General features: G+C 47.1%; 2 protein-coding genes across 15 annotated transcripts in view; both read left to right on the top strand.

Moving 5' to 3' along the window:
- Nucleotides 1-2,307, top strand: part of FAM135A (family with sequence similarity 135 member A) — a 113,042-nt gene extending 110,735 nt beyond the window's left edge. For all 14 annotated transcript variants that reach the window (XR_011504910.1, XM_044776964.2, XM_070514617.1 and 11 more), the window contains one exon: nt 880-2,307. Coding sequence is in view for 13 of the 14 variants with exons in the window: in XM_044776964.2 (XP_044632899.2) it covers nt 880-1,085 (206 nt within the window). In the remaining variant the exon portion in view is untranslated. The remainder of the gene's footprint in view (nt 1-879) is intronic.
- Nucleotides 2,308-9,869: 7,562 nt separating this feature from the next.
- On the top strand, nt 9,870-23,959 carry SDHAF4 (succinate dehydrogenase complex assembly factor 4). Its single transcript, XM_070516719.1, has 3 exons — nt 9,870-10,164; nt 13,470-13,622; nt 20,306-23,959. Exons 1-3 carry the CDS (start codon nt 9,870-9,872, stop codon nt 20,413-20,415), a joined length of 558 nt encoding a protein of 185 aa, XP_070372820.1. The 3' UTR covers nt 20,416-23,959.
- The last annotated feature ends 778 nt before the right edge of the window (nt 23,960-24,737 follow it).

The raw sequence follows: 24,737 nt of genomic DNA, 5'->3' as shown, positions 1-24,737 counted from the left end.
GTCTTTCTCTTAGACGCCTCTCTCTGCTTTCTGTAATTGTATCTACACACTGTTCCCTTCTCATCCTTCTTCACAGCTACATCCTCCCTCTCCTCTGAAATTTAGTACTGCCTCCCTAAAATTCACAGGTTCCGTGGGTACGTGTTAGCACTCATCTGTTGATAATATAGTAATGCATAAGCATTAAAAACTGTTTTGCCCCTTATAAGGCAGCTTGTACTTTTATGTGTATGTATATCTAACCCTTATCTTTTATGTTTAGCATGACCTTAATAAATCCATTGTAAGAATTAACCAAAAAGAGGGAGATAGTACAGTTTTGGAATTAAAAGCAGAACCAAGCATTAAGTAAACCTTCAGACCAAAACAAAGATCTTTGAGCCAAACTCACGTTGTTCTTCTGACTATAGGAAGTTGCTGTTATTTCTCAAAATAATGGAGAAATATGTGGAATAGTGTTGATTGCCATGGAAGCATTGTTATAGTGCTTACTATAAAGTTTTAAATTTTGCCTAATCAAAATGTCTCAGCGTGGCTACCTTGCTTTTATAATGGTTTAATGAGTCATAAGTAACTTACTGTTGAATAAAACTATTTGCTCTGTTATATTTATAGCTTGGAATCAAAAATATCAAGTTGATAAGAATAGCATGTAATAAATTTGTGATTTTTACTTGGCTAGATAAATAATGTGATTATATTTTCTATAAAACAGTCTCAAAAATGATAGTCAAAGAAAAAAGAAACCTTTTAAAAGACATTTTTCTGCTTCAAATGGAAATAATATAACTATAATTCATGAATTATACAAAAGTTGGCATAGAACTTTTCTCAGTTACTCATGTGAACTAATTTTCCTTTTTTCTATTTGTTCCATAGGACAGATCTATTCAGAAATGATCCACAACTTGCTTCGCCCAGTTCTGCAAAGCAAGGACTGTAACTTGGTTCGCTATAACGTCATCAACGCATTGCCCAACACAGCTGATTCACTCATTGGGAGAGCTGCACACATAGCTGTTCTTGATTCGGAAATATTTTTAGAGAAATTCTTTCTGGTTGCTGCCCTTAAATATTTCCAATAGGATAAAAACGTTATTAGAGACTTGACAATTACCTCATTCAACAGTGATTCAAATAATGTATTAAACTGTAGATGCTGATAAGTTCTAAGAAATATTTATATCTTTTTATATGGAAGATAATTTATATCATCCATGTTTAGAGCTTTTTAAACATCAACTTTACTTTTTAGGTAATGTGGCTGTGCAATATTTTTTTAATTTTATCTTTTTACTTTTCTATTACTTTTTCATATATTTTGCTACATAAGTGAAATTTCAGTGAAACTTCAAGCCCATATGTATGTCTGATTGTTTATTATTGGCTTTCCACAATCCTTACATCAGACACATCATATTAGAGGCCATTATTGCTAGAATAGCATGGGATTTTAAATTTTCTAGTATTGGGGTATTATTTAGTTAATTATAAATTTTACTTTTAACATTTTACTATGTTTTAACTGGAAATAAAATTATGGCTGCTAAAATATATTTTTTGAAATCAACTATTTAGCCCTATCAAACCAGGTAGTTCATATATGACAATGTTGTAAAAGTTTTCTATAAAAATTCATTATTACTGTTGCTATTAAACATATGTCATGCCTATGAAAATATATTTTCTACTGGTGATTTCAACATTATTTCTCATATTGACTTTTATTACTGGAACTTTTCATGTTCATGTTAGCAGCATCTAGAGATTCTGAATGTTTGAATGCCCTCTGGTTTGAATTAGTTGGAATGTTGCCAGATTTGGTAAAGTTGCTTGAACTTTCTGACTACATTTCTTTAACTTTTTTCACAGACTTCCTTGTATGTACATAATAATTAAATGTTGAAGTTTATGAAATACTTTTATGAATTTAGATAATTTTTAAATATTGTTAAAATTTGTTGAACTAAGAGTAATGTAAATAAAATAATTTGTGTTAAAAATGGAACAAAATAATTAACTGTACATGTTTGGTGATACAGATGCAAATGTTTTTGATATATGGAGATGTTAAGTCTTTTGACTTTACTAAAGGTGCTGAATAGCATTAAATTCACCATTTCCTTTCCTGGTTTACTTGTGAAAATAATAATGCACTAAGGGTGGATAGAAGGTCTGTTTGCATTCACCAGTTGTGATGCACAGAAGGTTTTTGTAAGTATATATTGTATAATTGATGCATGTTTATTTTTAGCATTGTGTTATTGCCTCTGGTGTTAATAAATGAACAAATGACTGTGTACAGAACAGCTAAAACACTTGCTTATTTTCAGAATACTAGAGGTATATTTTTATTTATAATTGGATAAACTATATCAGTGAACTCTATAGACCAGCATGATTGCATAACTTATAACCTTTGTAAAGTATTTTTATAATTTACATCTTTTCCATGTGTTAAGTAGTTAAAAGGTATTTCATTGATTGCTCTCCATAATTCTTTTTAAAAAGTACTTGAAAATTCAATGAATTGAGTAAGCAGCAATATACCAAGTGTATTATAACTCGAAAATGTAAATATATGCATTATTCACCACATACTTTTGCCACACACATTTTCATCCTCACATACCTTGGCCCTGAGTTTGAAATGTCATGCTTATTCGAAGTTTGAGTAATCTTCCAGGTTTATCAAAGGATTCATTCTTACTCATAATCATATAATTGTATTTAAGGGTAAATCACTCTTATGATCATAGTTGGTTGATTGGTTATTGGTTGTTTTAGTACAGTTTTAAAAGCACATCAATGATCGTGGTTTGAAATCTAACAGATTTAACTTCTGATTTACCAGAGAAACTTTCATATGCTATTTACCTACAGATTCAGATGGGAGGGGTGGGTGGAGTAAGGGTTCTGAGGGAGAGGGGAAATGATTATCAGAAACAATATAATTGACTCTTAGAGAATGAATCTCATTAAAGTATGTACCAATAAGGATTCTTGGTTGCAGACAACAAAAAACCAATTAGGATTAACTTAGGCAGGAAAACAGTTTATTGGAAGAATATTAGATATATCGCTCACAGAATTGATGGAAAGGCTGGAGAACCAGCTTTGGAAAACAGAAACCAAAGGAAGCTAGATGACCAAAACCGTAGCCAAGTTCCAGCCTCAGGGAGAGCTGGGAGTTTGTTTACTGCTGTGGGCAGTGAGGCCTCTGAAAACCGGATTCCAAACACCCTGCTTGTTTGCATCACTCGTTCCAGATTCAGAGACTGGTGGGAATGTCCAACTGACCAAGCTTATTTCGTCTTGCGCCAGCACTTGGGCTGTCAAGCATCAAAGACAGCAAGGATATGTGACCTTAGCTTCCACAGTAGAAGATGGGAGCATTTCTCCTACCAAGATTCACCAAACATATGAAACGGGTTTGATGACTGAGCACCAAATACAAAACATATCAGAGGTCTGCTGTAGTCCGTCTTGCCTCCGTATGGTTGCAAGAGTCTGCTTAATTTGTACAACTCAACATGTTATTTCGAGGAGGTATTCCAGGAGATGAGATGCCCCTGTCAGACTCCTCTCCCTACTCCTTTTTCCCCATGGTCATCAGGGCCAGTCACTCCAGCTGCACCATAACCACTTTTCTAACTCCTCACCTAGGGGAAGGAGCTAAAAATGAGCAGGAGGCAATTCCAGCTTCCAGTACAGAGGAAACATTGTATCCCCTTGCACACTCTGGGTACAAAAATTGGTATACCAACAGAACCTGGAGTTGTGCAGATGGACGGCAAGAGCAGTGAAGGGTCTGAGATTTTATCTTACTTGCAGCTTGCTTGCTGCAGTGTCGTGGATGCTGGCAAGAGACCGGAGACTCCTGGGTAAGACACAAAAATCTTTTTATTAGAGCAAAGCAGTAGCCCAAGCGTCGCATGTTTGCCCCGGTTCCTGGAGCCCCGTTTCCACAGGGCTGTGGTGGGCCAGATGACACCCATACACACATCGGGTTGAGTGCAGGAGGAGAATCCAGGGCCACGCAGTTGTTGAGCAAGTAGCAAACAAGCCAGTCTCTCCCCTAGGGCAGCGGCAGTGAAATGGTAGTAATGCTCTGGCCACCTGGACCCACGTAGGTGCCTGTGTTACTAGCTTTGGAAACTGTTCAGTGTCAGGAGATGGATAAGCCTCGCAGCTGGCATGCTCGGCAATAATATGCAGGGTGCTCAGGACCCACGGCAGAGTCTCTCCCCACAGTGGAAAGCAAAATATACGGGCACCGAGTCAGATGCAACAGCATAGCGTCAATCCCTCTACTCTTTGGACTTTGTCACTGTGTCAACAAAAGAGATATCACTAAATGCTGTTAACTCATTTGGAGCATATGCCGAATCCTTTACGACAGCATCCCAAAGTGTGTGTCTCATCTGGTTCCAGAAGGCAGCCTTCAATAGGGCTGTCCGTTATTCTGTAAACCCAGTTGCTTCTGCTGCGATGGCATCAGTACCCTTCTTTACCTCTTTCACGGGAAAGTGAGTTCCTGGGTGAGAAGCAGTGTCGTCTGGGATGCTGTATAAGCTGTGTGGAGTATAAGGTATTCAGTAGGTCCACAGATGGACTGGATAAAAGATCCATAAGTTGGGGAAAGCAGTCCAAACCCAGAACAATCGTCTAGTCCTAGAGAAGTAGCTGGCTCCTTCATTATCGCAGGCTTCCGCTGTAATCAGACCTGCCACCCAGGCTGTATAATCCTGTATCGGGAACAGGGTGGTCACTGCAAGTGCTATGCTGGGCGGTCAGTCCCGGCAGGGGAAGAACTGTTAGGAATACACGCATGTCTCCATGCCACGTGCCCCCTCATTAGTGGGCCCACTGAGGGAGCACAGCAGTGGCGGGGGAGGCGCCTGGCTGACGTCTCCAGGGGCTCATTGTGGTAGGCACCCCCGCTGCTGGCCTTCATCCCTGCTGTAATCCCCTCCCTTTGAGAGTGGCTGGACCTACCGATGCACTTCTAATGTCAGAACACAGCAAACGTGATGGGGTCACATGGGAGATGAGGTGGCTTCCATCCTGAGCACTCTGGTTCTCTCATCCGTTCACTCCATGGAAGACCAGCCGCCACGCTGTGAGAGCACCTCTGGAGAAGCCCCAAAGCAAGGGACTGAGGAGCTGAGAGCCCAGAGGAGGGAAGTCCTGCCAGCAGTCCTGGGAGTGGGCCTGGAGGCAGATCCCCCTGCGGAGCCTGCGCAGGAGACAGAACCCCAGCCAACAGCCTGACTGCAGCCTCCTTTAAGACCTGCAGCCCCAGGCACTGGCTCCTGCACTGCCCACCCACAAACACTGAGAGAGAATAAACGTTTATTGTGTAAGCCACAACATTTTGGTATGTTAGGCAACAGTGGATCACCAGCACAGTCACAGGCAACAGTGGATCACTAGCACGGTCACAGGCAACAGTGGATCACTAGCATGGTCACAGTCAGGCGACAATGGATCACTAGCACAGTCACAGGCAGGTGACAGTGGATCACCAGCACAGTCACAGGCAGGCACAGTGGATCACCAGCACCGTCACAGGCAGGAGACAGTGGATCACTAGCACAGTCATCGTGTCCTGGTTAAGAGCCCTCCTGCGATGGGAGCCAGACGTGCGTATGCTTTGGGGCCACTTCCAGAGGTACTGCCCCGAAGCGCTCTCCAAACTTTGTCCATCGGCCGACCGCGTTGACGCCGCCCGCCGCCTCAGCCCGCCCTCCAGGCCGAGCGCTCAAGACAGAGCCAGAGCCAGTGCCAGTGCCAGAGCCAGAGCCAGCCCCGCCTCCGAAGGACGTGCCCCTCGGTCCCCGAGGCCCCGCGCCATGGGGCCCCGACGCCGCAGCGGCCGTGGGTCAGTGTGGGGAGCAGGCCGCCTCCGCGCGCCCGCCACGCTGCAGCCGAGAGCCAGCCACGGGGGAGAGCGCGGCGCGCGCACCACCGCTGCAGCGAAAGGACGTCGGTGCGGAGGGCCGGCCCTTGGGGCGCCACCCGGTCGGGCTGCGCGGGACCCACGGGGCCCGGGAGCCGGACACAGGCTCCTCCAACGAGGACAAAATGCTCGCGCCTCCAGCGTGACTGCCAAGGGCCCCCGCTGACAGGACCCCCACGGTGACAGGACCCTCAAGTCACAGGACCCTCAAGTCACAGGACCCCCCCACGGTGACAGGAACCACCACAGTGACAGGAGCCCCCACAGTGACAGGACCCTCAAGTCACAGGACCCCCCACGGTGACAGGAACCACCACAGTGACAGGAGCCCCCACAGTGACAGGACCCTCAAGTGACAGGACCCCCCCACGGTGACAGGAACCCCCACAGTGACAGGACCCTCAAGTGACAGGACCCCCCCACGGTGACAGGAACCCCCACAGTGACAGGACCCTCAAGTGACAGGACCCCCCCACGGTGACAGGAACCCCCACAGTGACAGGACCCTCAAGTGACAGGACCCCCCCACGGTGACAGGAACCCCCACAGTGACAGGACCCTCAGAGTGACAGGACCCCCCACGGTGACAGGACCCTCAAGTGATAGGACCCCCCACGGTGACAGGACCCTCAAGTCACAGGACCCCCCCACGGTGACAGGACCCTCAAGTCACAGCACCCTCCCCACGGTGACAGGACCCTCAAGTCACAGCACCCTCCCCACGGTGACAGGACCCTCAAGTCACAGGACCCCCCCACAGTGACAGGAGCCCCCACGGTGACAGGACCCTCAAGTCACAGGACCCCCCCACAGTGACAGGAGCCCCCACGGTGACAGGACCCTCAAGTGACAGGACCCCCCATGGTGACAGGAGCCCCCACAGTTACAGGAGCCTCCACGGTGACAGGACCCTCAAGTCACAGGACCCCCCACGGTGACAGGAACCCCCACAGTGACAGGAGCCCCCACAGTGACAGGACCCTCACGGTGACAGGACGCCCCCCACGGTGACAGGAACCCCCACAGTGACAGGACCGCCCACGGTGACAGGACCCTCAAGTCACAGGACCCCCCACGGTGACAGGAACCACCACAGTGACAGGAGCCCCCACAGTGACAGGACCCTCAAGTGACAGGACCCCCCCACGGTGACAGGAACCCCCACAGTGACAGGACCCTCAAGTGACAGGACCCCCCCACGGTGACAGGAACCCCCACAGTGACAGGACCCTCAAGTGACAGGACCCCCCCACGGTGACAGGAACCCCCACAGTGACAGGACCCTCAAGTGACAGGACCCCCCCACGGTGACAGGAACCCCCACAGTGACAGGACCCTCAGAGTGACAGGACCCCCCACGGTGACAGGACCCTCAAGTGATAGGACCCCCCACGGTGACAGGACCCTCAAGTCACAGCACCCTCCCCACGGTGACAGGACCCTCAAGTCACAGCACCCTCCCCACGGTGACAGGACCCTCAAGTCACAGGACCCTCCCCACGGTGACAGGACCCTCAAGTCACAGGACCCCCCCACAGTGACAGGAGCCCCCACGGTGACAGGACCCTCAAGTGACAGGACCCCCCATGGTGACAGGAGCCCCCACAGTGACAGGAGCCTCCACGGTGACAGGACCCTCAAGTCACAGGACCCCCCACGGTGACAGGAACCCCCACAGTGACAGGAGCCCCCACAGTGACAGGACGCCCCCCACGGTGACAGGAACCCCCACAGTGACAGGACCGCCCACGGTGACAGGACCCTCAAGTCACAGGACCCTCCCCACGGTGACAGGACCCTCAAGTCACAGGACCCCCACGGTGACAGGACCCTCAAGTCACAGGACCCCCCCACGGTGACAGGAACCCCCACAGTGACAGGACCCTCAAGTGACAGGACCCCCCCACGGTGACAGGAACCCCCACAGTGACAGGACCCTCAAGTGACAGGACCCCCCCACGGTGACAGGAACCCCCACAGTGACAGGACCCTCAGAGTGACAGGACCCCCCACGGTGACAGGACCCTCAAGTGATAGGACCCCCCACGGTGACAGGACCCTCAAGTCACAGGACCCCCCCACGGTGACAGGACCCTCAAGTCACAGCACCCTCCCCACGGTGACAGGACCCTCAAGTCACAGCACCCTCCCCACGGTGACAGGACCCTCAAGTCACAGGACCCCCCCACAGTGACAGGAGCCCCCACGGTGACAGGACCCTCAAGTCACAGGACCCCCCCACAGTGACAGGAGCCCCCACGGTGACAGGACCCTCAAGTGACAGGACCCCCCATGGTGACAGGAGCCCCCACAGTTACAGGAGCCTCCACGGTGACAGGACCCTCAAGTCACAGGACCCCCCACGGTGACAGGAACCCCCACAGTGACAGGAGCCCCCACAGTGACAGGACCCTCACGGTGACAGGACGCCCCCCACGGTGACAGGAACCCCCACAGTGACAGGACCGCCCACGGTGACAGGACCCTCAAGTCACAGGACCCCCCACGGTGACAGGAACCACCACAGTGACAGGAGCCCCCACAGTGACAGGACCCTCAAGTGACAGGACCCCCCCACGGTGACAGGAACCCCCACAGTGACAGGACCCTCAAGTGACAGGACCCCCCCACGGTGACAGGAACCCCCACAGTGACAGGACCCTCAAGTGACAGGACCCCCCCACGGTGACAGGAACCCCCACAGTGACAGGACCCTCAAGTGACAGGACCCCCCCACGGTGACAGGAACCCCCACAGTGACAGGACCCTCAGAGTGACAGGACCCCCCACGGTGACAGGACCCTCAAGTGATAGGACCCCCCACGGTGACAGGACCCTCAAGTCACAGCACCCTCCCCACGGTGACAGGACCCTCAAGTCACAGCACCCTCCCCACGGTGACAGGACCCTCAAGTCACAGGACCCTCCCCACGGTGACAGGACCCTCAAGTCACAGGACCCCCCCACAGTGACAGGAGCCCCCACGGTGACAGGACCCTCAAGTGACAGGACCCCCCATGGTGACAGGAGCCCCCACAGTGACAGGAGCCTCCACGGTGACAGGACCCTCAAGTCACAGGACCCCCCACGGTGACAGGAACCCCCACAGTGACAGGAGCCCCCACAGTGACAGGACGCCCCCCACGGTGACAGGAACCCCCACAGTGACAGGACCGCCCACGGTGACAGGACCCTCAAGTCACAGGACCCTCCCCACGGTGACAGGACCCTCAAGTCACAGGACCCCCACGGTGACAGGACCCTCAAGTGACAGGAGGCCCACGGTGACAGGATACCCCCGATGACAGGAACCCTCAAGGTGACAGGACCCCCCCACGGTGACAGGAACGCCCCCGGATGACATGACGCCCGATCTCCTCAGGTGTCCCCGCACCGCAGTGCCGCTGGACTCGAGGCGGCTCCCTCAGGGCGGCCGCACCAGAGCGCAGCGCTCCCCTCTTCTCCGAGAAGTGCCACTGCGGGTCCTCAGCTCCGAGTCGGAACCCGGACACGACACGGGGACACTGAGATGCTCCGAGACGGGCAACCGGGGAAAGAGCACGCCCACCCTCGCCAGAGGCTCTGCGGGGCCCCGCTGCGCGCGCCCTGAGCGGCCCCCTGGCCCGCGCTGAGGGGAGCGCACCCAGCCAGGACTCGCGGCGCCTGGCAGCGCGGCGCGCTCTCCCGGACCAGCCAGAGCCGCGCCCTCCTCCTTTCCCACAGCCGGCCCCACCCACGCGCAGGCCCCGCCCACACATGGCCCCGCCCCGCCTCAGAGGCCAGGCCCATGCACAGGCCCCGCCCCCGTCACGGAGGCCCCGCCTCAAGGAAAGCCCGCCCCTGCTGTGGCGCGGGCCCGGGATACCCTTCCGGGCTGGACTGTGCACAGTGCGCGTGCGTCGGCGCCATGGCCTCAGCTGGGTTGTCCCGGTTACTCGGCTGCGTCCCGGCCGCGGCGTGGAGAGCGGCAAGTAAGGCGCCTGGCCCCGGGGCCCAGGTTGCGGGCGGGGTCGCCAAGGCCGAGGCGCCGCCTCCCGCGGGAGAGCCGCGTGTGTCGCGTTTCTCCTCTCGGGCAGGCGCCTGGCCGCCGGATCTCGCGGGGACCGAGCCGAGGGTCCCGAGGCCTTTCCTGTCCGGCGCACTCCGGCCTGAGGCTCGGCGCAGACGTTCCGGCGTCTGCGGGGGCTGCGAGTTCAGCACCAGTAAACGAGGGAGTGGGTCGTGGGGTCACTGGCGCGTTCACACCGGGAAGAAAGTGCTCCGTCCCGGGCGGAGACGGGAGGGGCGGGGTCCTCCTGCGGAGCGTGCGTGGTGCGAAGGCCGCCCCGAGCCGCCGCTTTGCCGGGCGCGTCTCACTGCGCGCTGCCGACCGAAGCCGCGGCGCGGGCCGGCGGTCCCCGCGCTTCCCTCCGCGCCGCGCCCGCGCCCGGCCTGGCGCTCGCCGGCGTCCTGCCTTGTCCTAGTCCCCGGCAGGCGCCTTCGACTGCTGTGTTCGTCCCGCCGCCCCCTCCGCAGGCCGGAGACGCGGGCGCGCGAGCGTCGGGCCTTCACGGGAGGCCTCGCTGGGCTCCTCCGCGGCCGCTCGCCCCGCCCGGGGGCGCCGCGCTGAGGTGCGGGGGCGCGCGCCGCTGTCCGGGGCCGCCCTCCTGCCTGCTCCCCGGGCCGCGTGCCGCGGGGGCCGAGGGGACGAGCCCCGGGAGCGTGGCTCCTGCCCGCAGGCGCGTGCTGACCTGGCGTCTCTGCGATTCTGCGTTTGTCTCGATACAGAAGTTAAACATCCTGCCCAACATTTGCAGGCCTTTGTCGTGAAATCTCCTCGTCTTTGTAGTGGGCTTGTCTTGTTGGCGTTCCTTACGTGTGTGTGAGCGCTCAGCCTCCTGGCGGGGTGAGCGGCGGGGTGGAGTTGGGTTTGCGGGCTGCGCTCGTGGCCCTGCAGGCGTCTTAGGAGAGCCCCCGGCAGGGTCGGCGTCGCGGGGCCGCGCGGCTCTCGAGGCGCAGAGCGGCGTCGTTGCGCGGCGGTCCGGCCTCGGTCCTGCTGTTCTCGCCGCTGCCTGCGGTCTGCTCGGAGGAGGCCTCCCCTGCTTTCTCCTCCGGACGCTGGAGCCCTTGTTCCACCAGGAATGGGGTGCGAGGCACGAAACCGGGTTCGCTTTCTGCCCGTGACAACCGCCGGGTGTCCGCGGTCTCCCCCCGGTGCACCGCCAGCCGGCAGGAGTCGGGGCTGCACACGCGTCTGCGGGGCTGTTTCGGCTCTCTTTTCGGTTCCATGGATCTGTCTGTCTGTGCCTGTGCTGGACCGCCTGTCCTAACAGCCATACCTTTGTAGTAAATCTTGATCTAGCGCAGGAAGTCCTCCCGTCTTGCCTTTCACTAGCGTCTTCGCTGTTCTTGGGTATCCGATTTTCATGTCAAATTCTTAAAAATTCCTGTTGGGATTTGACTGATACTGCTTGATATTTTTTTTTTTGATTATCACTTTCTGATTGCTGCCTAGCTATAGAAACACAGTTGATTTATTGATTGATTTTTTTATCCAGTGACTCAGCTAAATTACTTTGATTTATTTGCATATTTGAGGGAGTTGTTAGGTGGACACTCATATTACCTCAAAGAATGAAAATCTAGTTTCCCCCTTTCCGAATTTTCTGTCTCTTTCCTTTCTCTTGTTTTTCTGTCCTTGCTCAGCTGTGCAGTGCCGCGCTGACTAGAATTGGTGACAGCAGGCATACTTATGTCGTTGGTGATTCTAAACGGAACGCGTTCCCATTTCATCAGGTGTCCTATTAGCTGTGGATGTGCACCTTATTAGGTCACCGAGGTCCCCTGCTATTTGTAGAAGGGTTTGGGGGAGTTTTTTTCTTGTGTATTAGTCTATTGTTTAAGACTGAATAAATCTTGAAATTTACTGAATTCATTTTTCTTCATCTTCTTGGGGTGATCATATTTTTTGTCTTTAACCTGGTGAGTTGGTAAATTATAGATTTTTCTAATGCTGAATCACTTGCATTCTTAGAAAATATTCAGACTGATCATGATAATTATATTTTTTAATGTAATGTTGGATTTGGTGTGCTAAGGTTTTGTTTAGAAATTGGTCTATATTTTCCTCTCTTGCAATTTCCTTTTCTGGTTTTGGAATTAAAGTTATTCTAGCCGCATACAATGAATTCAAGTCTTCTCTCCCTTCTTCCTCTTTGTTAGATTTTGTTGAAGATGCAAATCACCCATTCCTTGAGTGTTTGCTACAACTTGCCTGTAAAACTATCTAGACTTCTTTTCTTTGAGGGAAGATGTTAAATTACTGGTGTAATTTCTGTAATAGTTATTGTAGTATTTATCAGGTTTTCTCTTAAGACAGTTTTGATAAGTTAAATTTTTCTAGAAAATTGTTCATTTTGTGTACTTTCAATATATAGGCATAAAGTTTCTGGTTTTTTGGTGTTTTGTTAATTTTTGCTCTCTATATAATTATATACTCTCTTTTCCTCATATTTATTTTGCTTTCTCTTGTTTTTTTATATTAACTTTATCAAAGACTTCACGGTAGTTTTAGTCTTTTGAGAGAACCAGCTTTTGGTTTTGTTGATCTTCTCAGTTTTATGTCTTTTATTTATTTTATTATTTTCTTCCCTTACTGTGTATGTGTGTATAACTTTTAAAGCAGAGAGCAGCATGATCTAGTGATGGCTAGAATGGAAATAAAGTGCGTGTCATGAAGGAATGTTCTAATGATATGTAATGCTATCAACAGCTTCCAGATGATTCTATAGTGATAATAATTGGTAAAATCTGTCACTGTGCTGAGTGCTTTGCATGAATTGTCCTGTTTAATCTATGTAGTGATCTCAGGAGATAGGTGCTGTTATCTTCAGTGTGGAGGAGGGGAAGTGGATGCAGAAGGGGTCAGTAACTCGACCAAGGTCAGACAGCTAGTAAGTGTTCGTTTCCTGTTGCTGCTGTAACGAATTACCACAAACTTAGTGGCTGAAAACGATGTACAGTCTGGAGGTCAGAAGTCTGAAATGGGTCTCACTAGGCTGAAATCAAGGTGTCAGGGCCGCGTTCCTTCCAGAAGCTCAGTGGGAGAATCTGTTTCCTCCTTTCCCAGCTTCCAGAGGCTGCCCACGTTTCCTGGCTCGTGGCCCCTGCCCTCCATCCGCTAAGCCACAGTGTGGGTCAGGTCGTCTCCCACTGCCATCTCTCTGGTTCTCTCTTCCAATTCTCTTTTCCTCTTTCAAGGATCCTTGTGATTACGTTGCACCCACCCAGATAGTCCAAGAAAATCTCTGTAGTTTAAGGTCATCTGATTAGTAACCTTAATTCTGCCTGCTCCTCGAGTCTCCCTTACCGTGTACATTGAGGATAGGGGCAGAGGGAAGAATCTTCTCTGTACATCCTTTTGTACTTTTTGAACTTTGATAGATGTGAATGTATAAACTAAAAACAATTAAAATTTTTAAGTAGAATAAACCAACACCTCCTATTTTTCCACTATCCCCTCTGCTAGGATCACCCCTTCTGTGTCATTCTTTGAGGAAAACGAGTTCTTCTCAAGGAGGAAAGGCTGAACCTGTCAAACAATCCCTTAAGAAGCCCAAGTTACCAGAAGGTCGTTTTGATGCACCAGAAGATTCCCATTTAGAGAAAGAACCACTGACAAGTGAGTATAGTAAAGCTCCTTTCTTAATTTTGGGAGTATCAAAGAAAGTGTTGTAGTTATTGAGGAAAAAAATGAGAGCAAGGAAACCTGTGTTGCTTGTAATTCTTTATTAACAGTAATAAAGCAAATTTCAACAATGAATAAAATTACTGTATTGACCATCAATATGTGTGAGTTAAAAAAAAAGATGTCCAAGCCCCTGACAGTGGTTGGTTGTGTTTCATTGTTTTGTTTATTATACCCCATTATTCATATAACTAAGTACATGAATTGGGACATACTTTGATGCAGATGACAGAACCCACTTGAACGAACTTACGCAGAAGGTATGGCAGGTTGTCACTAGGATAGAGGGTGCAGGTGAGGCTCCCCAGGGCAGTGATGCTGTCAGGACTTGGAGAAGCCTGGGACCTTGGGACCAAACACCGTATGGAAACCAGGATGCTCTTCCTCCTGATCTCTTCTCTGGTCGTGCTCTGCCTTGTTTTCTGTCTCCAGACGCCCTTCTCAGTCCACTGGGCAGAGAGTAACTGCTCCTAGCAGCTGTTCAGTGCATGAGAGCAGCCAGACTGAGACTAGAATTTCTTAGTCCTAATTCCAAATTCCCTAAGAGGAGAGCTCATGGGCAAACTCAGATCAGGTGTCCACAGCCAAGTCATGCAGAGTGGCCAGCGGGGGGGGGGGGGGGGAGTCACACATGAAGGTGGTTGTTCTCACTGTGACCACATGGTTGGGGAAAGAGAAGAGGAAGTTTGGAGATAAAGAGGTTTTTTGAGGCAGGTGGGTGATAAACTAAACATTATTTTCTATTCAGTACATAAATATTCGGCTCATACCTTAAAGCTCTGGTTTTTAAAGTACTACTTTATTTTCATTCTATACCCTTTTGTACCTTTGAGTTGTGGAACATGTGCAAGTATTATCTATTCAAAAAATAACATGTTAGGGGCCAGCCCTGTGGCCGAGTGATTGAGTTCACGTGCTTCACTTTGGCGGCCCAAGGTTTCACCTGTTCGCATCCTGGGTACGGACATGGCACTGCTCATCAAGCCATGCTGAGGCAGTGTCCCACGTACCACAATTAGAAGGACCCACAACTAAAAATGCACAGCTATGTACTGGGAGACTTTGGGGAGAAAGAGGAAAAATAAAATCTTTAAAAAAATAAAAATAACATGTTAGCATAAATGTCAACATACCTCTCAGACCTTGGCAAGGCTAGCTGCTTGTCTGATCTTCCGCTCGTGTGAGAGTTCACCTGTCCATGCAGCATCCCAGGCAAGAAGATGTCAGGAGAGGACACGGGACCTCTGTCTGGAGCTTTTTGTAGAATATAAAGGCTTTTGTTATTTGCTCATTCAGTTAAATATTTCAGTTTATAGCACTTTACCAAGCCAAACCTAATAACCAGATCAATCAACCAAGATGAAGGAGACTTTTAAAAAGTTGTCATAATCTAAAGGTAAATTTTTCTTCAGTGGTTTGAGCTAAGCTCAAAAATCTGAGGGGAAATATTTCCTTAAGACATCACACAAAAGGAAAGTGGCAATCCCAGAAATAAACTCTCACATATATGGTCAATTGGTTTTCAGCAAGGGTGCCGGCCCATTCAGTGGGGAAGGGACAGTTTTTTCAATAAGTGCTGCCAGGAAAGCTGGAGATCCATATGCAGAAGAATGAAGTTGGACCCTTACCTTATACCATATAAAAAATAACTCAAAATTTATCAAAGCCTAAATTTAAGAAGTAAAACTATAAAACTGTTAGAAGAAAACATTGGGGAAAATCTTCATAACATTGGATTTAACAGTGATTTCATGGCTGTGACACCAAAAGCATTGGGAACAAATGCAAAAATAGGTAAATCGGGCATCATTAAAATTAAGAACTTTTGTTCGTCAAAGGATATTAGCAAGAAAGTGAAAAGACAACCTACAGAATGGAAAAAGATATTCACAAATCATATACCTGACAAAGGATTAATATTCAGAATATATAAAGAACTCCTATAACTCAACAACAACGAAAAAACCCAGTCTAGTTCAAAAATGGGCAAAGGATTTGAATAGACATTTCTTCAAAGAAGAGATACAGATGACTAAAAAGCACATGAAAAGATGCTCAGCATCACTGAACATTAGGGAAATACAAGTCAAAACCACAGTGAGGGGCCTGGCCCATGGCCAAGTGGTTAAGTTTGTGTGCTCTGCTTCAGCGTCCTGGGATTCACCAGTTCAGATCCTGGGTGCAGACCTACACACCACTCATCAGGCCATGCTGTGGCGGCATCCTGCGTAGAAGAACTAGAACAACCTACAACTGAGATATATAACTATGTACTGGGGCTTTGGGGAGGAAAAAAATAAAGAGGACGATTGGCAACAGGTGTTAGTCAGGGCTGCTCTTCCTCACCAAAAAAAAGCATATTTAAAAAAAAAAGTCGCTGTTGAGTTTGAAGTTCTGGTGGAAAATCTTTTAGGAAAAAAAACAATGAGAGGCCACTCCATTAGGCCAACCTATTAGGATGGTTATAATTTATGAAAAACTAGAAAAATAGCAAGTGTTGGCAACAATGTGGAGAAATTGGAACTCTAGTGCATTTCTGGTGGAGATGTAAAATGATGCAGCTGCTATGAAAAACAGTTTGGCGATTTCTCAGAAAGTCAAACATAGAATTACCATGTGACCCAGCAATTCCACTCCTCGAATGTATCTAAAAGAACTGAAGGCAGGGACTTGAACAGGTTTCTGCACACCCGTGTTCATAGCAGCTTTGTTCACAATAGCCAAAAGGTGGAAACAACGTAGGTGTCCATCAATGGATGAGTGGATAAACGAAATGTTGTATATACATACAGTGGAATACTATTCAGTCAAAAAGGAATGATGTTTTGATATATGCTGCAACATGGATGGAGTTTGAAAACATTATGCTTAGTGAAATAAGCCAGACACAGAAGGACAAATATTATATAATTCCACTTATGTTAGGTACCTAGAGTGAGCAAATTCCAAAAGACAGAAGGTAGAATGAAGGTTTTCAGGGGAGAAGGGGAGGGGCACAGGGGTTTCTGCTTAACAGGCACAGAGTTTATATGGGGATGATGGGCGTTTGGGTATAGATAGTGTGATGGTTACACAGCATTGTGGATATATTTAATGCCACTGAATTGCACACGTGGAAATGGTTAAAATGATAAATATTATGTTAGATATATTTTCCACAATAAAGAAAAAAGAAAGCACATTTTAAAGGGTAATCAGCTATTTGACATAATGCTAGGCATTCACCTTAATTTTGAGTCACTGAAGTTTATGCGGAACATAACATCTCTTAGAAACTGGTGTGGCAAACATCACCAAATCCAGCAGATGCTCTTCAACCCTTATTTTATTTGAACTGTCTACAACCTTTGACAGTGCTGACCACTGCTTCTCAAAATCTCCTGTCTTGGTTCAGGTTGCATTTTCACCAGTTTCTCATCCTTTTTCTTCAACCACTTCTTCTTGGGCTCTTTTTTAAGCCTTTTTGCCTCTGCCCAACCCCTAAAAGTAGGTATTTGGCAGACCTCTGTCCTTAGCTCCCACAGCACCCCCAGGGAGAGCTCATGTCGTCTTAAGGTGGTCTAAATACCATGTCTGTGTTGCTGGTTCACACATGTGTACGTCTAGTCAGACCTCTCTCCTCGAGCTTCTCCTATCGCCAACTGCCTTCTGTACATCTCTGTTTGCATATTTCAAATGTGTCTCAAAATTAATACGTTTAAAACTAAACTCATCCTCTACCCATTGTTCCCTCCCACCAGGCTCACCCCAGGCCTCCTCTTTCTGGATTTCCAGTCTACCCCATCTGCCAGTCACCCAGGCCTGAGATCTGGGCTGCCTCTTCTTGTCTCCTGTATCTAGTCACTAACCAAGTCTTGTTGGTGCTACGTTCTTAACATCTCTCAGATTCTTCTCCTTGTGTCCGTTCTACCAGTAAAGCCCAAATTCATGCTCTTTAGTTCTGTTGGTCTCTGAACAAGTCTGTCTGTCTGCTTCCTTTTTCCTTCCTTCTAGTTCTGTCTCCCTGCCTCTAGTACATACTTTGTTCTAAGAAAAATTTATAGGTCACCTCTTTGCAGAGAGTAGATTTTGTTATTAAGGTGTTAAAGGAAGATTGTTTGCAGTCAGGTATGCTGCTTGATGCAAAGATGAATAAGAACGGAAAATGAGATACATAAATGACTATGAACGGGACCTCATGTGATAACTGGCATGAAAGAGACACAGAAAAAGATCAGAGAAAGAAAGAAGCGTTAACATTTGAGCTGCGGTTTAAAGGAACAATAAAATTGTGCTAAGTAGATAAGGAGAGATGGGGATGTTTCAAAAAAGAGAGGTACGGTCAACAAGGCTGAGGAACATGACACATGCAATATGCAGCTAATGGGCGTCTCTGGCTGCGACATGAGGTGTCCATAGTGGACCAGTGGAACATAAGGCCAGGAAGAGGGATTTGGCTCAGATCTGGGGGGGCCTGAGTGCAAGGTAGCATGTGGGCTTCATGCAGTGGACAGTGAGGAGAGCGCTGAATGCTGTCGGACTGAGATTGTTTGATTCAGTTCTACTAAAGTATAATCTGCATACAATAAAATTCACCCATTTTAACAGTTGAGTGAATTTTAAAGGTTTACAGTCGTGTGACCAACACAAAGTATGAAACAGTTCCATCCCCGGGGTCCTTTGTGCCTCTTTACACTTAGTCTCCTTCCTCCATCCCCCTGGCTACCACTGATCTGTTCTCCATCACTGTAGTTTTGCCTTTTCTAAGACTTTATATATAAGGATTCATACAGCACGTAGTGTTTTGTGTCTGGCGTCTTTCACCTAGTGTAATGTGGAGGAGGGATTCTGTTGTGGAAAGATTAATTCAGCCTTTGGTGGTGGTTAGGCTCAAGCCGTGAGAGTTGGAAAACAGAGATGAGTTAGAAAACTATTGCCTTGGGACTGGAATGGGACTCAGAGCATGAGCCATGGTGGTGGTGAGGAGAATAAAGTTACAACAAACTATCTCATAATGAGAGTGAAAATTAGGTTAAACATGAGGATAAAGAGAGACGGGAAGATAGGAGGCTGTGGTCAGAAAGAAGAGAGCCTGGAGTGTGGGATTTGGAAAAGGAGCATATTCAGAAGATGATAAAGTCCAAGCGGCTGGCAGAAGTGGAGAGCAAGGTCACTACACAAGAAGATTGGGGACCCTGGGGCCCCAATATGCAATGGTTCCTCAGTGTGGATATTGATATTAAGGATGATGGGGGGAGAGAGATGCGACTGTGAACCAAGTATTGATCCATCCAAGAAGGTAGAAGACTCTGAGTTTATTACAAGACTGGAGGAAAGCATTGGGCACGTTGGTGGCATGGAATCCGAAAGAGGGCAGCTGTGGAGGTTTGATGGTAGAATGAGAGGCTGGAAGTAGCAGCAGGGACAGGGACATCTTGACCTCTTTCTTCCCGGTGCTATGGACTGAATTGTGTCCCCCTAAAACACATGTTGAAGCTTTAGCCTCAGTGCAATGGTGTGTGGAGATGGGCCTTCAGGAGGTAAGTAGGGTTAAATGAGGTCATGAGGGTGGGGCCACCAGGGTGGAATTAGTGCCCTTATAGGAAGAGATGCCAGAGAGCTTGCTTGCTCGCTCTCTGCCGTGTGAGCACACAGTGAGAAGGGGCCGTCTGCAGCCAGGAAGAGAGCCCTTGGTAGAACCCAGCCGTGCTGGCACCTGATCTCAGACTTCCAACCTCCAGCACTGTGAGAACATAAGTTTCTGTTGTTTAAGCAACCCAGTCTATGGCATTTATGGTAGCCTGAGCTGACTAAGACACCAGGTGAACCCCAGAGACACGGGAGAAAGAATAGCTTCCCTTAGAGAGGCTCCCAGAGGAAGTCAGAGCAAGGAGTTCTTCAGAAAACGGAATGAGGAGGAGGGTAAGGGTTAGTTTATTCGTAGTAGGAACAGGTAAAGCCCTTTATCCTGTCCCGTAAGATTATTATGAGGGTTAGTTGAGTTAATATGTATAAAGTGCTCAGAATTGGGCCTGACTCATTATGGGTATTCCTATTGTGAGCACGCAGTATTAACAATAATGTCTTCTCTTATGTCCATAAGAGGCGGTACCAGCTAACCAGCTGCTAAAACCTGAACCCTATGATAAGGAGCAGTACTCACAGCTGAAATTGTGTCCCTGGCACTGTGCCAGCCCTTGACATGTATCACCCTGTTTAGTTCTCAGGACAATAAGGCATTTTACTGGTAAGGAAACTGAAGCATTGAGTCAAAGTCAGCATCATTCAAAACCTTCCACACCCTGTGGATCTGAATTCTGTGTTTTCCGCACCCCTTCCCTTCCATTTTAATCCAGCAGCACATCTGCAAGCGCTCCCCAAATCGGAGACTGAGAGTGCTCTGAGAATTCTAAGTCACTAATGTGAGGAGTAAAGTAGATTGAATATAGAATTGTATCCTAAAGTGATTTGTCAAACTCAGGAAAAAGAGCCACAGCTACGGTTCATGTTAAGACTGCACGGTAGGCTAGTTTGTGCCGTCTAGCTGGCTAACTATAACTCTGCCCCCTGTCTTCAGAATTGCCCACGATGCTTTTCCAGCCTCTGTTGACTGCTGTGTTCACATCTTCTTTCTTTAGAATTTCCAGATGATGTTAATCCTGTTACCAAAGAAAAAGGTGGACCCAGGGGCCCGGAACCTACCCGCTATGGAGATTGGGAACGAAAAGGACGCTGCATTGATTTTTAAGCCATGTATTCTTTACCTTCAGTATCTGTTTCTGAATATGCACATCTGAATTAACTGATTACTTTATTTTTGTATATCCTTTAAGTCATCTAATTTCTATAATGTGTTTAAAAATATATATGATGGCTTTGGGAGAAAATATGCTGCTATAAATTAGGAAAGGGAAAATATACATTAGCACATTAATTTAAACGTATTGAGGTATATAAGTGATGAGAACAAACTTTTCCTTCATATTTCAGTTTAATCAGTTGCTTATAAAATGCAAATGTGAATAACATAAGTTTTTATTGATTGCATTGCCACGTGCTAGGTAATAGTGGCTTTTTAAATGTGGATTGAGTGGTGCATTATAGTTTGAGGAGACGACAGTAACATCTGAAAATCCTTAACTTGGAGCCAGATGACTTGCATCCAAATCCTGGCTGTACTGCTTACTAGCTGTGTGACCTTGGATAAGTTATTTATCTTCTCTGTTCTTCACTATCTTTATGTGTAAATTGGAGATGATACTCATTCCACCGGATAGGGCAGTTGAGACGATTAAATGAGTAAATACCTGTGAACCGCTTGGAGCAGTGCATAGCACATACTTCTCAGTAAGCGGTAGCTAGCTTTAAACCATAAATGTATTTATCCAAGTCTCCACGCTTCCTGGGGGAAAAGATTAAGAAACTGAAATTTGAAATACTAAAATTGAAATTGTCTTATATGAATATAATGTTAAAAATCTTTAGTTGGAAAGTTAGTGATTATATGCATGAGTGAACTGAGGTGAAATAGACATTAGTTTGTGAAACATGAAATTCAGGTACAGAGGGCAAATAGGAGAAAAGCAGCGATGGAATGGACCAGCTCAGTCAGTTTTGATTGACTCAGAAGTTCCTACCGTGTGGCCTTCGGACAACTGGGTCAGAAAAAGTCAAGTCCAGTTGACAGATGTGGAATGAAGGAAGGATGGAAACTACTGGGCTCCCCAAGGCATCTTTCGCTGTCCTGTGGCCTCAGTCACAAAGACCGAGCCTTCAGCCCCCAGGACACTAAAATTACTTAGAGAGGGTTTGCAAAGCCCGTAGAAGAAAGAATGCAGTGGGCTGATACTATGTGATGTGAATTGTAGGTGCAGTATTATTTGAGAAGATTGTACAGAGACTTATTTAAGAGAAGAAGCTTTTTAAAAAAGTGTATTTTCCCCAGATACACACAAAAGAGTATGGTAATTGGGACTAGTCATTCAGTCTTGATCCCAGTTGTCTCTCAGTCAACATTTGTTCTTTTAATTGCAGTTACTGTGTGTGCTGCTAAGTAATAACCACATTCCTTTAGAAATACTCTATAATTTAGTCAGCCTTCAATTAGCCCAAATTATTGAAGATTTTTAGAAAGTTAACAGTCCAGAAATATTGTGTTATTTTGTACTGTATAGCTTTGCTTGTGTTACACATTGATCATCATGATATGTGATAAGGAGAACTTACATATTTCAGAAGCTAACATAAAATATATAATAACTGAAGTGTTGTATTAAGATAATAGAATCTTTAACCTCTGTCAATAGTAACGTGATTCATGACAGCTATCAAATATATAGGTAAAAGTTGGTGGAATGAAAACATACGTGGTCTTATGTCCATCAAAACCCTGAAGACTTACAAAAGATGATACGGCAGCAATGGAAACGCGTAACTCACATCTGCAGGAAGTAGAGTTGACGGAGAGGCAGCTGCTGCCCCGTGGGATCCACCACCATGTTCCTGCCGAGGCCACACTTCCCCAGGCTGTTCCTAGCCAATGAGTGGGTATGACGGGGCTGTGAAGGAGTCTGATGGCCCACTCCCCTGCTGGACGACCTTGGCTCAAGGACTCCTCATTAGCCTGCCCGGAGTTTTCTTAGGACTGTGCTGCTGTCCGAGGCTCTTCCTGCCCAGTCCTCCTCTCCTTCCCTCTCCCCTCACAGGGGTCAGGCTCTGCCTGCTCCTCCCCTCTGGGATTCACAAATGTCTCCCCAGTCCTCCTCTCCTTCCCTCTCCCCTCACAGGGGTCAGGCTCTGCCTGCTCCTCCCCTCTGGGATTCACAAATGTCTCCCCAGTCCTCCTCTCCTTCCCTCTCCCCTCGCAGGGGTCAGGCTCTGCCTGCTCCTCCCCTCTGTAGTTCACAGATGTCTCCCCAGTAAATCTTTTCTACATTTAATCCCATCTTAGCATTTGTTTCTCAGAACTGAAACTAATATGGATAGTTTTAAAAAGAACAACTTATAGATAAATTGTCAGAAAATGTCACACAAAACTTGTGGCTTTTTCTAGTATAATCATAGTTTAAATAGTTTAATTTTCCATTGCTTGGGGATTTCTGGGAAATTATAGGTTGAGCTTTTATGTACAAGGCTCGCACCACGGAACCTTGTTCATATTAGGCGTTTTGGTGGAATTGAATTATGTTCAGCATTTTTTCCTTGCTTTGGTGTCAGTTGCTGTGACCTACCATGAGTCAAAATATAACATTACCTATTATTAAACTTGTAAGAACAAACCTAAGCCACGTTCTGCTAGTAAATAACACATGTTCTTTCGATGAATAGAATGGTTTATAATGAACAGACTTGGTAATAGTAATTATTAATGATATGTCAGCAATTTTAAAGATAATTTCAGAACAGAACGGTAGTTTTTATAAGTATAGGATAAGAATGGCTGGAGGCTGTTAGTCAGCCAACACTGATTGATCAGTTAGAAGGAAAGTAAAATGAAGAGCGCCTGGCAGGTTTGTTCATGCATTCAGTTGATTCTTTCATTTAATCAGTGATTATTTGTCTGCTACGTGCCAGGTGTTCTGCTACGCTTTGGGTGTTTGGTGTTGGATTAAAGCAAACCCTTGCAATCCTGGCATAAAGTCTGGTGGGTTTGATTTGCACGTGAGAACAGTTCCAAAGGACAGCCGACTGAAGCCTAAATGCATTGCAAGGGACTGTCCTTTGCCTCAACCAACCAAAGGGGCCTTCCTAAGTTTGATGAGACTGTCACTTTCTGGGTTTTTGATACTAGAGGACTCTTCACAGACCTGTGTTTTCACCTTTTTAAATCTAAACCGACCTTGTGTGGGCCAGACCCAGTGGCCTAGTGGTTAAGGTCAGTGTCCTCCACTTTGGTGGCCCAGGTTCAGTTCCCAGGTGTGGACCTACACTCACCTATCAGTGGCCATGCTGTGGTGGCGAGCCACATACGAAATAGAGGAAGACTGGCAACAGGTGGTAGCTCAGGGTGAATCTTTCTCAGCAGAAAATAAATAAACTGACTCTGAGATATTTATTAATCAAGTTAAATACTCATTCTGTGATCATACGTGTTCTGACCTTGCCATAGATCAGCCTCCCTAGACATTGACTAAGAAGATGTGGAGTGAGCAGAGTAATGTAATTAAGGTTGCTCAAGCCATTCCTGGCCCGAGAAGAACATTTTTGGTGCATCCCTCTGCACGAACACTGGAGCTAAAGCTGCCCCTGATTTGCCTGAGCCGGGCCTGGCTGCTATGAATGAATTATAAAGGTTGGTTGTGATCCATGAATATGAGGGTGTGTGTGGATATTGAAGGATATTTATGATTGGTAAGTACTCTGTGTCAGTTCTTTGTGGGCACCTTGTTCTGACTCTTCCCCTTAGATCTTTCACTGTAGAAATAGGTGCCTCATTTTCTCACCCTGCTGACTCGGCCTGAGATCTAATGTGCTGCTTTTGCGTCTCCCTCTTTCTTTTCCTTCTCCTTAGGGCAGGCAATTCCAAATATTTTCTCTAAACCAATTTCCCTCTTCTAATCACCCAAATCTGGGTGGGGAATTAAAGGAAAATGTAGCCTTCTCTGTTACTCAAGGTTTTTAAATAAAGATGGCAGAATCTACCCTATTTCAGTGGCTATTAAACTTTTTGGTCTCGGGGCCCTTTTATACTCAATATCTTTTGGGGTCCCTAAATTGTTTAGGACCCCAAAGAAGTTTTGTTTGTGTGTGTTATGTGTGTCAATACCTATTATATTAGAATTGAAAACTGAGAAATCTTTAAAATGTTTAAATCATTTAAAAATAACCCAATAATAAACAATTATGTATTAACATAAAATAACATGTTTTTGAACAAATACACTAAAATAACTTTTCCAAAACAAAATAATTACGAAGAGGGCAGTGTTTTGTATTTTTGAATGCTCTTTAATGTCTAACTTAATAGAAGGCAGCTGTAATCTCGTATCATCTTCATTCAGTCTGTTATGATATTTTGATTGAGGTATAATGAAGAAAAGCTAGCTTCACACAGCTGTGTAGTCAGAAAAG

Source organism: Equus asinus, chromosome 8 (genome assembly GCF_041296235.1).
Source record: "Equus asinus isolate D_3611 breed Donkey chromosome 8, EquAss-T2T_v2, whole genome shotgun sequence".
Taxonomy (NCBI): Eukaryota; Metazoa; Chordata; class Mammalia; order Perissodactyla; family Equidae; genus Equus; species Equus asinus.
Note: the sequence above shows the minus strand (reverse complement) of the source record. Positions and strands in the feature narration are given on the sequence as shown.